Source organism: Xenopus tropicalis, chromosome 8, assembly GCF_000004195.4.
Source record: "Xenopus tropicalis strain Nigerian chromosome 8, UCB_Xtro_10.0, whole genome shotgun sequence".
NCBI lineage: Eukaryota > Metazoa > Chordata > Amphibia > Anura > Pipidae > Xenopus > Xenopus tropicalis.
In genome coordinates, this window is record NC_030684.2 from 29212816 (window position 1) to 29227522 (window position 14707).

Consider the following 14707-nt stretch of genomic DNA (forward strand, 5'->3'; position numbering starts at 1 on the left):
TTTAATACAATTTGGCTGAAGCCAAAATGTCCACCAAACAAGCAGAATGCAGCAGATTCCGTGCCTCTGCTTTTAACCGAGCATTGACCACCTGTATAGAGCTCCAATTTTGCAGTTCATCATAGGCAACATTTCCTTAACATCCAATAAATGTGTAGGATTAGGATAAGGGGTAGTTCACCTCCAAATTAACTTATGTTATATAATGGGCTTTTTAGCAACTTTTCAATTGGTCTTCATTTTTTTAGTTTGAATTATATGCCCTTTTCTTTCAACTCTTTCCAGCTTTCAAATGGGGGTCACTGACCCCAGAAGCCAAAAAAACTATTGTTCTGTGAGGCTACAATTTTATTGTCTCACTCATACTTTTGCTTGGTTGCAAGGGTAATCTGAAACTAGCAACCAGATAGCTGCTAAAATTCCAAACAGGACAGCTGCTGAACAAAAAGCGAAATAATTAAAAAACTACCCATAATAAATGAAGACCAATTGAAAATTGTTTTCAGAATATCACTTTCTACGTCAGGGGTGGGCAAACTTTTTGGCTCAGGGGCCAACAGACGGGCCAGGGGTATGACAGATGGGCCGGGCCAGCGTTACGCCGTCTCTGCATGTCAGTCCAAGGGGCTGATTTACTAACCCACGAATCCGACCCGAATTGGAAAAGTTCCGACTTGAAAACGAACATTTTGCGACTTTTTCGTATGTTTTGCGATTTTTTCGGATTCTGTACGAATTTTTCGTTACCAATACGATTTTTGCGTAAAAACGCGAGTTTTTCGTATCCATTACGAAAGTTGCGTAAAAAGTTGCGCATTTTGCGTAGCGTTAAAACTTACGCGAAAAATGCGCAACTTTTCGCGTAAGTTTTAACGCTACGCAAAATGCGCAACTTTTTACGCAACTTTCGTAATGGATAGGAAAACTCGCGTTTTTACGCAAAAATCGTATTGGATCCGAAAAATTCGTAAAGAATCCGAAAAAATCGCAAAACATACGAAAAAATCGCAAAGTACTGATCATTACGAAAAAAACGCAATCGGACTCCATTCGACCCGTTCGTGGGTAAGTAAATCAGCCCCCAAGTCTCAAGTGATGAGACTTGTGGAGTCGGCAGGCCAGATTAAAAAGCCGAACGTGTCGGACGTGGCCCGTAGTGCTCTACATCATACTAAAAGTTAATTTAAAGGTGAACAACCCCTTTTTCCATGCATGTTCATTTGCTGTCCTAAATAGGTAGAAATAAATTGTGCCCAGTCAGTTAAATGGGGAAAGATGCTGTACTGAGTGTAAGATATAAGGGGAGGGATAAGGCCCAGGATCTACTTATTGTAGAAAACTCTCTTCCACCAAACTCCTCTCTTTAATTAAAAACTTTATTGCCATCAGGCTAACTTGGATCTTACTTGGCCGTCGTGCTGGTATTCCTGCCCCTGGACTTTGCACATAGGGCTGTTTTGGTCTTCTAGTCGATGCTGTCCTTCCATGGTAACATTCCAGTTTATATGTGCACTCTGATGCAGCTGGAAGACAATACAAATGTAATGGTTATCATCACAGGAATTCTGGTGTTCATTTTATTGTACATTACATTAGTACACTGTATTTCACTGTGTTTCATGATTTTCTTATAACTCAATATTTTATATTTCTATTATATTCTATTTTTATTTTATTATAATTTCTTTATTGTTCCAAACTTGCACCAAGTGTTCATTTTTAATCATATGGCTGCTACGTGTGCAGTCATTTACAATATTCCCGCCATAATTGGGGTGTGATAACTTCTTTACTTGATTCTGCTATATAAAACGATGATACCTTATCACATGTATAACACATCTTAAAATACTGTATGAATGCTGTCACATTTCTTTTCACTTATTACACATTACCCACGGTGCAAAAACTGTGTCACAAGCAAGTTCTATACTTTGACATCCGTCCATCCTTCTTTCTTCACTCTCCTACTCTGTTTATTCAATTCAGCACCCACCTTGCTATTTTGGTGTGATCAATAAGTTCCATAGGGGTGTGTTTGTGCGCGGGTGTTTTTATGCTTTAAAAACTTACAGGTTTCACCAGCAGCCAAATAATACAGATATGGAACAGCATGGATATCTGTCATGCCACAGTTATTTTATATTACAGGTATGGGATCTGTTACCCAGAAACCTGTTATCCAGAAAGCTCTGTATTATGGGAAGGCCATTTTTAGCAAATAATTCTGATTTTAGCAGACATTTAAGTGCTTTACAGACATTATGTATAATTCAAAAATGTGATGAAATAATCAGTAATGAATGAGGTGTCTTTAGACTTGATGAAATAAACTTTCTTTTGGAGCACTGCAAGTGGTTCTTCACAGTTAGGCCACCTTGCCGGGTGATCTTGTCGCTTTGTGATGACAGATTCTATTGGGTGGCTGGGATGACTTCTTGGACAAGCATAATATCAAAGGCTATTGTAATATTAAAATCTACAGTGTAAAATATGTACATGCGTGTAACATCTAGATGAACCAGGTATTATTTCAAGAGGTTGCTCTTGATAGATTATTAACTATGTAAACCACATGACTGTGCCTGAACATGCAGCACCTATAGCCTGATAGCGCCTCTCCAGTCCCAGTGTGTTTTAGATTTCATCCCCTTTATGTAATTGAGTTTGATTATAAACAAATTCATTTTCCACAAACTTTACTAAACTTTATACCCACAAAAAACTTTATCCATATAGCTTTTGTTGTTTAAGGGTCACAGAAAAAACAGTATATTACATGCCAACATCACTACCTTTCTAGAAAAAGTCTTGCGCATACATCTGATCTTATCTGACAATAAACAGCACTGTGTTATGTGGTGCATATGTTATAATGGCTTTCTAAGAAATTGGGCTGTACAGTTATCTTCATAAATCAGCAAACATTCCACTCAAGTGAATCCAGCCAGAAGGAAATTCTGTAAGCAAAACATTCCAGTCCATAAAAGCATTACCTACTGCCCAAAAGGTGCATAGTTACATGTAGTTGATTTGGGTTGAAAAAAAAAGACAAATCAGGAGGCCATTAAGTTTAAACCTTCCAAATGAACCCCAGTGCATACATATATATATACTGTCCTACTTAATGGTTCAAATCTGATCCATTTGTTGATAGAAATGCCAACAGCTAATGTAGCCATTGTTACAGACTTTAATAAAACTTTTGGAGCATGCCGAATGATGCTCCTGCTACTGAAAAGACGCATCCCCACAAGATGCTACCACCACTGGTTCACTGTGGGGATGTTCTAAAGCTGGCCATACAAGTGGCGATCTGGCGATGTTTCGTCATCGTCAGATGTGCCACACACCATTCAGGGCTGAATCGGCAGGTAAGGAGGTAGAAACAATAGGATTTCTACCTCCTTCTGCCGATTCAGCGCTGAAGGGAGATTTTGATCAGGCGCCTTCTATGGCGCCCGATCAAAATTTTCCAACTGGTCCGATCGGCGAGTCGGCCGATATCAGCAGCTTCCTGCGATATCGGTCGACTCGCCGACATACCATACACGCACCGAATATCGTACGAAACGAGGTTTCGTGCGATATTATCGGTGCGTGTATGGCCACCTTTAGGGTGTTTAGCAGAACAAGTTTTTTGCTACACATAGCTTTTTGCACGGAGACCAAAGAGTTCTTTAAATTTATTAGTACAATAAGCAAATTTAAAACAGGATTTTTTTTTTAACAATGGCTTCTGTCTAGTCAATTTTCCATAATGTATATTTTTGTAGAGTGTCCAGCTTACATTACCATGTGGGTGGTTCTCCATTGGCCTCTCAATTATTTCATTGAATATTATGCTTCTTTCCCATTCCTTGAACTGGGACTTAGTTCTCTAGGCAGATGTTGTGGTTGTGACATACAGTGTTTCTAAATGAGGGGTTTAATGGTGCGCCATGCCTATGATTAAGTGTGCTTGCACATGAAACGCGTCAGGCATCTGGATCTTAAGAAAATGAATGTGCTAGGTTTTATTGATATCTGGTGGCTGTCCGGTGCGCTTTTGAAGCTAATTTTTTGGTTGGATTTGGATTGCTCCCTTAGGCTATGGGTTCAGGGCTTATGACCATTCATCGACGGCGGTAAGTTTTTACTGCGTAATAATTTTTTGTGAATTGGCTGCGAACGCACAAGTGGCAGGCCCGGGGTTATTACACTCGGGCCACTACACGCTTTAGGTACCATTGGGGTTTCACTTAGTTCATTATCCTTATGTATTTACTTTAATATTATTCTTTATGTCAATTTAGAATTTAACTAATTATATAATTTGACTATTTGTTGGTCTTAGTTTGTATCAAATTTGAATAATGGTGCTCCAGGAGATGTTTAAAGTTTAAAATATTTTTTAGATAACCCAACCCAGATACTAGCCAAGAACAAAACTTCAATAGCCCTAAATCCTTAACTCAGCCAGCCCCAGAAGTGTTTTGAAGCATAGTTGAAGCATGCATAAGTAGGATAATAAAGTAAGGTGTTTTATTGCTTATCTAGCCTGAGCAAGACAACATTCTGTCTTCAGCAGTGAAGAATCACTCTTTTGGTGACATTTATGTAAGAATAATATCACTTTACAATCACAAAAAGCAGACTGTGTGCCAGCTTTCACACTCTGGAAGTAAAAATAAATGACTGTGTCATCCAAAGCAATTTCTTTCCTTATGATGAGCATTTTTTTTTTCTTAATTTTAGTCAATTGATTCTCTTGTAAAATGAGAACCTCCATTAGGGCTATAGTAAAACATGGGACTACAGTTGGGGATTAGAAAGGATTAAGCTTGTTTAGTTAGAGGCAGAAGCTTTCACACTTCCTGTCATTAATGTGAATTGGTTTAAACATTACTGGACAGACATGAAAAATTAGGTATTTTATTTATAATTGTCTATAGAGGTTTAGGTTTGGATTAGATGATAAGGGTAACTGTACTATACAGCTTCAGAGGTTCTGTGGGTTATTTGGGTGTTAACCAAAGATGGTCAAAAGTCATATGTTCTTCTGCAGATCTAAAGGTAGAGCCAAGAAAACTGATGAGCAACTGGGGGCTTAAATCTGGTTGGCTAAGTGATACCTTTACTAGTGATAAATGTTATAAATGCTGTTAAAATGTTCTGTAATAAATAATCAGCAGTCATATTTTCCACCCAGCTTGTCTCTATGTTAAATTCATCCAGTTTTTAGCCTCGTGAATTTTACACATAGGGGCACATTTACTAATCCACGAACGTCTGAAAGCGTTTTTTTCGTAATGACGTTGCTCTGTAAGTTCAGAATTTTTTTTATTTTCAAAAAATGCTCAGGCTTTTGTGGTCCTAAATCAATATTTAGGTATATTTATTTATATTCCCCTACAGCCCCTAGCACTTGCAGTCTAGGTTATAGAGTAGTACAACAGGAAAATAATAACGCCAGTTGCAAAGTTGCATTAGACTCATTGTTTAAGAAGATGCAACTAAGGTGTCCTTTTGGCCAGGTCTGATCAGGCACAATGTGATTTCCAAGGCCTTTGATCTATACAGTTGGGGAGAAGAGATGGGAATCCATTTTTATGGGATCTGATCACGCTGCATGACAACTAAATGAGATTTGATGATGCAGCTAACAGCTGCATACTTGCAATACAACCCCACACACACACATAGGCTGTTATTTTTTAACATTTCAGACTTTCTTGGCTCTTGTGGCACGAACAGAAAGCAGATGTAATTCCAGCATTTAAAGAGGAAATATGCTGTCAGCCTGGAAACCTTTACGTTTGGCCTCTACAAAGAGGAAGATATTAGATGGTTTGCTGATAGATCATATCCAGCATAGGCCTGAGTGAGCATCCAAAATTTGTCAAACAAATTGGAATTTTTTCTGTTAAGGTATAAAGTTAAAAAGTGGCATTGCTTAAGATAATTAGATCTAGTAAACTTTGCTTGTACAATGCCACCGCAATGACTGGTCTTTAGTGAGGTCTATTGATCTTGGGCATTTTCCATTTGAAATTGCTAGAACCACTGTTGAACAGGTTTACATAGATAATATGAAAAAGTATTGCTATAATTTAAAAAAATGGTGAGAGCTGGTGTAAGTATCTTTCAAGAACCTAAGAAAGCTGGTATATGATTGCTTCCTCAATACTAGTATTCAGTCCACAGCTGGAGGGTGCCAACAGCACACACATTATGCCTGCTGATGTGAACAGACAGCAGTCGGCACCCTCCAGGTAACAGAGGCTTGGATAGGGAGATAGATAGCTTTGCAGAGTTAAATAGGGTTATGAAATAAAAAGTTTTCTACTTATCACCTGCAGCAACCAGTTAGTTTACTGGACACTTTGACAAACATAGTACCGTTTACTAGACATAAGGGTATGAGAGGTAAGATTGCAAGCATGAACATCAAGCTTTAACCTTAGAACCAAATTTGCCTTTACAATACATTTGAACAACGAAGACAAAAACCAGAAAAGTTATGGTTTAATCTCTAGTATTATCAGTTTCGGTGTTAAAAAACACCTTGACAATTAAGTTTGACATTTTTATAAACTAAGGATGAGCTGGTTGAAAAAGAAGAACCCACAAGCAGCCATGCAATGTATATTTTGGACGAATGCACCCCAGCCATCATTTCCTTTAAATTCTTTTTGGCTTTGTTTGCAAAAATGTTCTTTTTGCACGCACAATACAGCATAGAGGAAACATGGTCAGCCAAGTCTGCTTTATTTATCTACAGAGGTCTTAAAATTGCCATACACACCCAGATTTAAATTTGTAATGTAGTGAATTTTCACAACCGAACCATCTAGGCATGTATGACAATATTTAGGGATAGGGAGATAGGAGGCACTTTTGACAGACATCCTGCAATCTGAAAAGTTAATCTACTAATGTCCCCTCTCAGTCGGAGGAATGAACATCAACAGACTATAAGGGGCCCAAACAAATGGACCAGTGCTAATTGGCCCTCCTCATGGACTAGCTTCAACTATGGCAAGATTGCAGTCAACTCTGCCAGTTTATGGCTACTTACCATCAAAACTAAAAGATCTTATTGTTGCGTGAATTTTTAACATAAATTCCTAAACTGAATAAAATAATGTTTGCATATATTTATATTTTATAGCAATTGTATGAATGCACCACAAATTTTAGTTAGCTTGTCAAAATGTAAACACATATTTAAACAGATTTGCAATGTATCTCTGGAAACAATGTTTTCCTAAATGTTTCAGATACTGAGTTGCTATGCATGTTTCTTTTGACATAACAACAAACCAAGCTAATCATGATATGTTAAACAAAGGCTTTCTGCTCTGAATTATTCCAAGATTTGGATACCTATACCAACTGAGAGTTCCTGGATCCGTTTCCTACAGGGAGTCCACTGGGTTTACCGAACAGTAATACATCATAAGGGAGATGGCCTTTCCGTAATTCGGAACTTTCTGGATAAGGGGTTTGCAGATAAGGGATCCCATACCTGTACTTTGATTTCCACTTGCAGAAGAATAGCATTTTGGTGTCTACAGATCCACCCCATGACTTGTTGAACTGCAGCTTCCACCTTTAGCGGGTGGATGTTGTATGATGATTGTAGGCCAGGTCCATAAAATCTCAAATAGCCCTCCTCTTAAAGCATGCAGTACTAAGTCAAGGCATTCAGAGGGAGCACAGCCTGCAAGCAATAAGCCTGGTCCATTGCTGAAAGATATCTCCTTCATGTGACATCGAGTAACATCCGGCTGACACCTTAGGGACAGCATGTCCGGCTCGGATGTGTCAGACACTCTAGTCTGAATTTTTTTGGCTAAATGCCCGCCCCCCCGTCTTAGAAGCCAAAAGTACAGAGGAGTCATTACACCGGCGGAGCAGATTATCACATCAATGTCTTTTGGTATGAATTCAGCAGTAGAATACACAATTCCCCAACCACTGATACTCCAGCTGTTGCTAAACTCCCAGGATCTTCAGGCAACTGCCTAAGTTCGACGATCTGCGTTAAAATAATATGTCTCCGATAAAGACATTGGATCATACCTGAATTACACAAACTTTAGGCTTTTGTTGTTTTTCTTAACAGCCAACATAATCAAATATTTCGCAATCCAAGACACACTGGAGTTCATATACCAAGGAGGTATAGTGCTTAAGTTGTAGAGGTTCTATATTTTCAAACAACCCATCATAATTATTACTTATTGTGCAGCATATCTGCACAAGCAATGCAATGCTATTTAGTATTTAACAGATTCATTATGAGCACTTAACCTAAAGAGGAGCAAAACAGCAGGTAATTAAATGGGAGCAAATGAGGAAAGCTGCACAGTGACACATTTTGTGCAGAGGATTCAGCACCCCCACTAACTTAGTTTTGTCATTGATTATTTTGTTGCAAACCTGTAACGTGCACCAAGCTGTAAGCAGAATGTCGCACCTTGTACCTTTCTGTGCAATTGTTCTAGTGTCATTACTTGAGCCGGAAGAAATCAAATATCTGATAAGATGTTGCAGGACCCCGTGCAAACACTATTTACATCACCAAATAACTACATAAGCCATAGCCTGCATGTTTGTGTCTTTTTTTATTTTTCATCTACTCTAAAAGCTCAGGCTCGATTTGGCCATTTTGATCAGTGTTTAGCTTCACTGCCCAAATCTGCTACACATTCCAAGCTATGACTCAGTTTTTCTTATTAGAAAAAGAATCAGACTTTAGTAAATTGCGGTACCTGCGTCCTTGCTGGCTGTCCGTATTAACAGAGTGCTGCTGCTGCTGCTGCTGCCTATCCCTCAGCCGTCTCAGACAGACACATGACTTGGAATTGCTTAAATGTAATTCATTCCCAAAGTAAACATGACACACGGCAAGCAATATCACCTTCCTTTATGAGCTGGAACTGGAACATGCAGACACAAGCAGCAGGATTCTGGACAGTGTGGGAACCAGCCATAGACCTCACTAGTTCACAACGAGGAGCCAAAGTGCCTGCACAGCATGTTATGCTCTCCTTACTTAAGATGCAACAATGCTGTTGTGATACCTGATACAGCTTACTAAATAATGCTCTGGAACCTGAAATTTTAACCCTGTGCTCACAAGATGTACTTTTGCTTTTGTAATAAAAATGTATGTAAGATGAGTGCTATAACCACTGGAATAAAGTTATTAATACATACATATTTACAACAATTAACTGTTTGGGGCAATCAACAGGCCCTAACACTTTTTTGTTGTTATTTGGCTGTTATTGTAACTTAACGTATTAGCGCTGACAGTGCATCTTTTGATCTCTTATATTATGTTTACAGATGCCTGGTGGGCATTTAAGAGGGATGGGATTTCCCAAATCATTTTAGCAGTACCTCCACCAATGGTATCAACACAAACCCTATTAAAAATCTTTTTAAAGGGACATTATACTGTATTTAGATCACAAGATTTTAAACAGTGCTGTAAAGGGGTCACAGCTACAGTGAAACCTCAATTTTACATACCATTATTCTAAGTTTTCCTTCACTTAACACAATTATTTTTATGGTCCTAGCAATATATAATGCATATGCATTTTTCCAGATTTTACACCATTTTTCCCCTGCTTCCCCATGCTACAGCAGATAGTCTGGACTCTAGTTTTGACCTAGAAACTGCATGTAAAAATTGAAAGACTGCCATCCCCCACCCCCAATAATAAGACAGCTTCTACATTTTTATATATAATTGTAAGTTCTCCAATGGAACACTTTCTCTTGGTAGCCTTACCTAACAAAAAGTTTACACTCCACCCCTTCCAAAAAGCCCATATTTTTCAACCTCTGAATATCCAGTTGTATTCAAACTACCTGTCAGCAGCAGGCATAGGGTGCATGAAGTTCAAGTTCAAAAACCAATGGAAACTGTAGAACAATCACACAAGCCACTGGTATAAGCAAAAAGAACAAACATCACCTCCTACTTTTGATTCCATTAATACAGGGTGTTGACATCCCTTGTTAAAAATGAGTCACAAAGTCTCCGAATCGGTCCAATACAAGAAAAAAATAAGACCATAGAATCCCTCCCAGCAAATAAAGTGTGCTGCCGGCATTTTGAGATCACTGTTTAGAAAAGGTCAGTTGCCACATCTATTACCCAAGAATGATTAGTCATAATGACTAATTTATGATTGCAGTGTGGAACACCAATGATACTCTGTAGGTTGGGGGAGAATGCAACCTATGAATTTAACCGTCTATGCAAAGAAAGCTTTTTCTACCCAAACTTTAAAGAAAGAAAAGCACACCTGAATTTTGTGTATAATTATATTTTATTAAAGGGGAACTATCGTGATTTGAAATCTGCTTAACTTGGCTCAGTATTGACAGGCAGCTTGTGTTCTGAGCAGAGAGGAGTAGGAGTGGTCCAGCCATTCTTGACTGACATCTAAACTTCACCCCCCACCTGGAGAAGAAGAAGGTCTAAAAAAAAAAATCACCCTAAGGCTTGTGCCACACAATGAGTATGGCGCATATTTTCAGCCAAACGCTTGCTGAGAATACGCACCATACGCTTGAAACTCCCCCTACCTGTGCCTTCACCCGAATGAATTGAATACGCTCGGGTGCAGGCACATGTAGACCAAACCCGCATAAAAGCGCAAGACTGAATTTTCTCGCGTTTTTATGTGGATATCGGCTACATGTGCCTGCACCCGAGCGTATTCAATTCATTCGGGTGCAGGCACAGGTAGGAGCGTATAGAGAGTATTTTTGCCAAGCACTTTTCGGCTTGTTGAAAATATGTGCCGTACACTACGTGTGGCATAAGCCTTACATTGTCTGAAACTTTCCGTCTCACTCACCTAAATCACTAACAAACATTATTTCTTGGTTACTGAGAAAAATATATAAGAAGCTATATATCACTTGCTTTTTCTTTGCAGGGCAGCAGCAATTGAGTTATTTAGCACAAAGGCTCAGCAATGTGAAACATACATGCCAAGTGATGTGGGAGTTAAACAATAACTTTAGGGCATTCACTTGCACATAAAACTACAATTTGCCTTTTGTATTACTTATAGATTAACTTTCTATAGCAAAAAGGTTACCCTCCGCCCCTTTCAAAAAGCCCATATTTCTCAACCTCTGAATATCCAGTTGCAATCCAACTACCTATCAGCAGCAGGCATAGGGTGCATGAAGTTCAAGTTCAAAAAACAATGGAAACCATAGAACAATCACACAAGCCACTGGTATAAGCAAAAAGTACATCATGCAATGGGTTGTAAACCATTATAATTTACTAGAAATTTTCTCTTGTTTTTTTGTTTCCAAGCTGGCAAATACCAAAGCTTAACCTGCCTCCCTGGCTGTAGACAGATGCACGTGCAAGTGAGTGCGCCTATGCTAGCACCGACGCACAAGCTTTCAGTGGCTATTGAGAAAGCAGAACTCCTGTTCCCCAAGTCATACCTTTCATCAGGTATGGTACCTAGGGATTGGAAGAAGGCGAATGTCATTCCCATATTTAAAAAGGGAGTAAGATCTCAGCCTGGCAATTATAGGCCTGTAAGTTTGACATCCGTGGTGGGCAAGTTATTTGAAGGCTTGTTAAGGGATCACATTCAAAATTATGTAGTGGAGAATGGCATTATGAGCAGTAATCAGCATGGCTTTATGAAGGACAGGTCATGTCAGACCAATTTAATTGCTTTTTATGATGAGGTAAGTAAGAAGCTGGACAGTGGGGATGCAGTAGATATAATCTATTTGGATTTTGCCAAAGCATTTGATACCGTTCCCCACAAACGACTGCTTTCTAAGCTAAGGTCTATTGGTCTTAGTGAAGTCGTTTGCACATGGATAGAAAACTGGCTACAGGATCGGGTACAGAGGGTGGTTGTTAATGGCACATTCTCTACTTGGAGTAAGGTTCTCAGTGGGGTCCCTCAGGGTCTGTACTGGGTCCACTTTTGTTTAATTTGTTCATAAATGACTTAGGGGAGGGTATTATGAGTAATGTATCAGTGTTTGCAGATGACACAAAACTCTGCAGACCAGTCAATTCTATCCAGGATGTGACATCCCTGCAGCAGGATCTTAACCAACTGGCAATCTGGGCAGCTAAGTGGCAGATGAGATTTAATGTGGTTAAATGTAAGGTCATGCACCAGGGATGTAAAAATATGCAAGCCCCGTATTCCCTTAATGGGACTGCACTAGGCAAATCCATAATGGAGAAGGACCTTGGAGTCCTTGTAGATAATAAACTTGGCTGTAGCAAGCAATGCCAGGCAGCAGCTGCAAGGGCAAACAAGGTTTTGAGCTGTATTAAAAGGGGTATAGATTCACGGGAGGAGGGGGTTATTCTTCCCCTTTACAGAGCGCTGGTAAGGCCCCATCTAGAATATGCTGTTCAGTTTTGGTCTCCAGTGCTCAAACGGGACATTATTGAGTTAGAGAGGGTCCAGAGAAGGGCAACTAAGCTGGTAAAGGGTATGGAAAGTCTCAGTTATGAAGAAAGACTGGCCAAGTTGGGTCTGTTTACACTGGAGAAGAGGCGCTTAAGAGGTGACATGATAACTATGTATAAATATATAAAGGGATCATATAATAACCTTTTTAATGTTTTATTTACCAGTAGGTCCTTCCAACGGACACGAGGGCACCCACTTCGTTTAGAAGAAGGGAGGTTCCATTTAAACATTCGGAAAGGATTTTTTACAGTGAGAGCTGTGAAGTTCTGGAATTCCCTCCCCGAATCAGTTGTGCTGGCTGATACATTATATAACTTTAAGAAGGGGCTGGATGGATTCTTAGCAAGTGAGGGAATACAGGGTTATGGGAGATAGCTCTTAGTACTAGTTGATCCAGGGACTGGTCCGATTGCCATCTTGGAGTCAGGAAGGAATTTTTTCCCCTCTGCGGCAAATTATAGAGGCTTCAGATGGGGTTTTTTGCCTTCCTCTGGATCAACTAGTAGTTAGGCAGGTTATATATAGGCATTATGGTTGAACTTGATGGACGTATGTCTTTTTTCAACCCAACTTACTATGTTACTATGTTACCTCCCTCCTCCGCCACCACGACCACAGGGTCTGCATCTTCTATAGTTATGCCACTGAATTATAGTGTTTGTGCAAAGGTGTCTCTTGTTTTGCCTATACACTGTCTGGCACAGTTCAGCCACTCCCCATGGCACATGGGCTGGGCACAAATCCCTGTAGCAGAGTAAGGGTGAAGACACACTGAGCTACTAGCAGCAGCTACTTGTCACGGCTACTAAACTCCAGAAAATAACTTGCCATACACAATACAGAGAATTGCTTGTGCTAAAACACACGTAAAGACAGTTATCAGTAAATGATTAGCATTGTCTATTTTAGTAGCCATGCCAAGTAGGTGCTACTTGTAGCTCTGTGTGTCTTCACCCTAAATGCTACGGACTGACTAGGTGGGACTGACGCAGCTGGCTAATAAAGAAGCCTAAAAGCCTGGCTAGTCTGTTTCTCAGTCAGAGCTCTCCTGTAGACTGAGAGGCATCTGTGAATCCAACATGTAAAATCACTGCAATTGATGTGTCACTGGTATGGAGGAAGTCTCTGTTATACACTCAGTTACACCTGTATGTGGCTACTGCAGTAGGATTTGTATCTGCGTGTGTAAATTGCAGGAGGGTGACTGGCAGCTGATTTAAGTCTGCTGGTGAGCAGCACAAACCCAAATGCTGAGTCTGAAGTGTATATAAAGGATATAAGTAATAAGCTGCTTTACTGTTATATGTACAAATGCAGCTTTATCAGCACCCAGCCCAGCCCGACTCCATTTCAGTATTTCCCTTTACACATGTTTGCTGCTGAGGGGTGTGGCCTCATGACATGCCACAGCAAATCAGCTTTCACTCTGCTCCGACACTCTTCGGCGTCACTGACACCGACCAGGAAGCCAGAGATTCTGGAGGGTAGGGAATAGGAGGCTGCTTTCATAATTAGCCATAACGTTGTAGTGGTGATTTTTTTTTTAAAGCTATTAATAATCAAAATGTGTGTCTCAATTTTATATTTTCCATATTATAAAAACATTTTTCATGACTGTTCCCCTTTAACCCATCTACGAAATTAGCATTTGGCAGGAAGTAACATTCATAGACAAGCAGATTTCCTTTGTAAATTTCACATCCTGTTCTATGAAGCAGGTGGCAGAGCCTAGGCTCTGGTTTTAAAGGAAAAGTAAATGTAGCCTGTGTCAAAGGGCCGTGTGTGGTCCCTTCTCTGGAGAGCATCCAGTAAACATGAGCGAGTATCAATTTAGTAGATTTCTAGAATTATGGCACACATCCAGTTTCAATTAGTGCTGACTAAACATGTGAGGATTGATGGAAAGTGAAAATGATGAAAACAGCAGCACTCCAGTTGTTTTGAAAAATGTGAATCTTTACTCAAGTGCCAATGGCATGGAAAGCGGGCACCCCTCACCCATGATTGTCAACCAGATTTAGATTCTGACCCGGACAGTCCAGTTTTTGGTAGGGCTTTCCATGTCAAAACTGCCTTCCCAGTTTTTCCTATTTGGATTATCGAAGATAATTTGGATTATCGAAGATTGATGTGGCCATTGGCCAATCGCCTTGTCATACCCCTGTTGATCCGATTGCATATATGATACAATGGGAGCAAATCAGGTGGAATTGTATAGGGACAAA

General features: G+C 39.7%; 1 protein-coding gene across 3 annotated transcripts in view; it reads right to left on the bottom strand.

Moving 5' to 3' along the window:
* Window positions 1-14707, bottom strand: part of nek6 (NIMA-related kinase 6) — a 135699-nt gene that overhangs the window by 48831 nt on the left and 72161 nt on the right. For 2 of the 3 annotated variants that reach the window (NM_001006699.1, XM_012953020.3), the window contains one exon: window positions 1407-1523. In NM_001006699.1, the coding sequence (NP_001006700.1) occupies window positions 1407-1487 (81 nt within the window). In that variant the 5' untranslated portion in view covers window positions 1488-1523. Of the gene's footprint in view, window positions 1-1406; window positions 1524-8759; window positions 9004-14707 lie in introns of those variants that run through there. The other variant, XM_012953021.3, reaches the window with a different exon arrangement.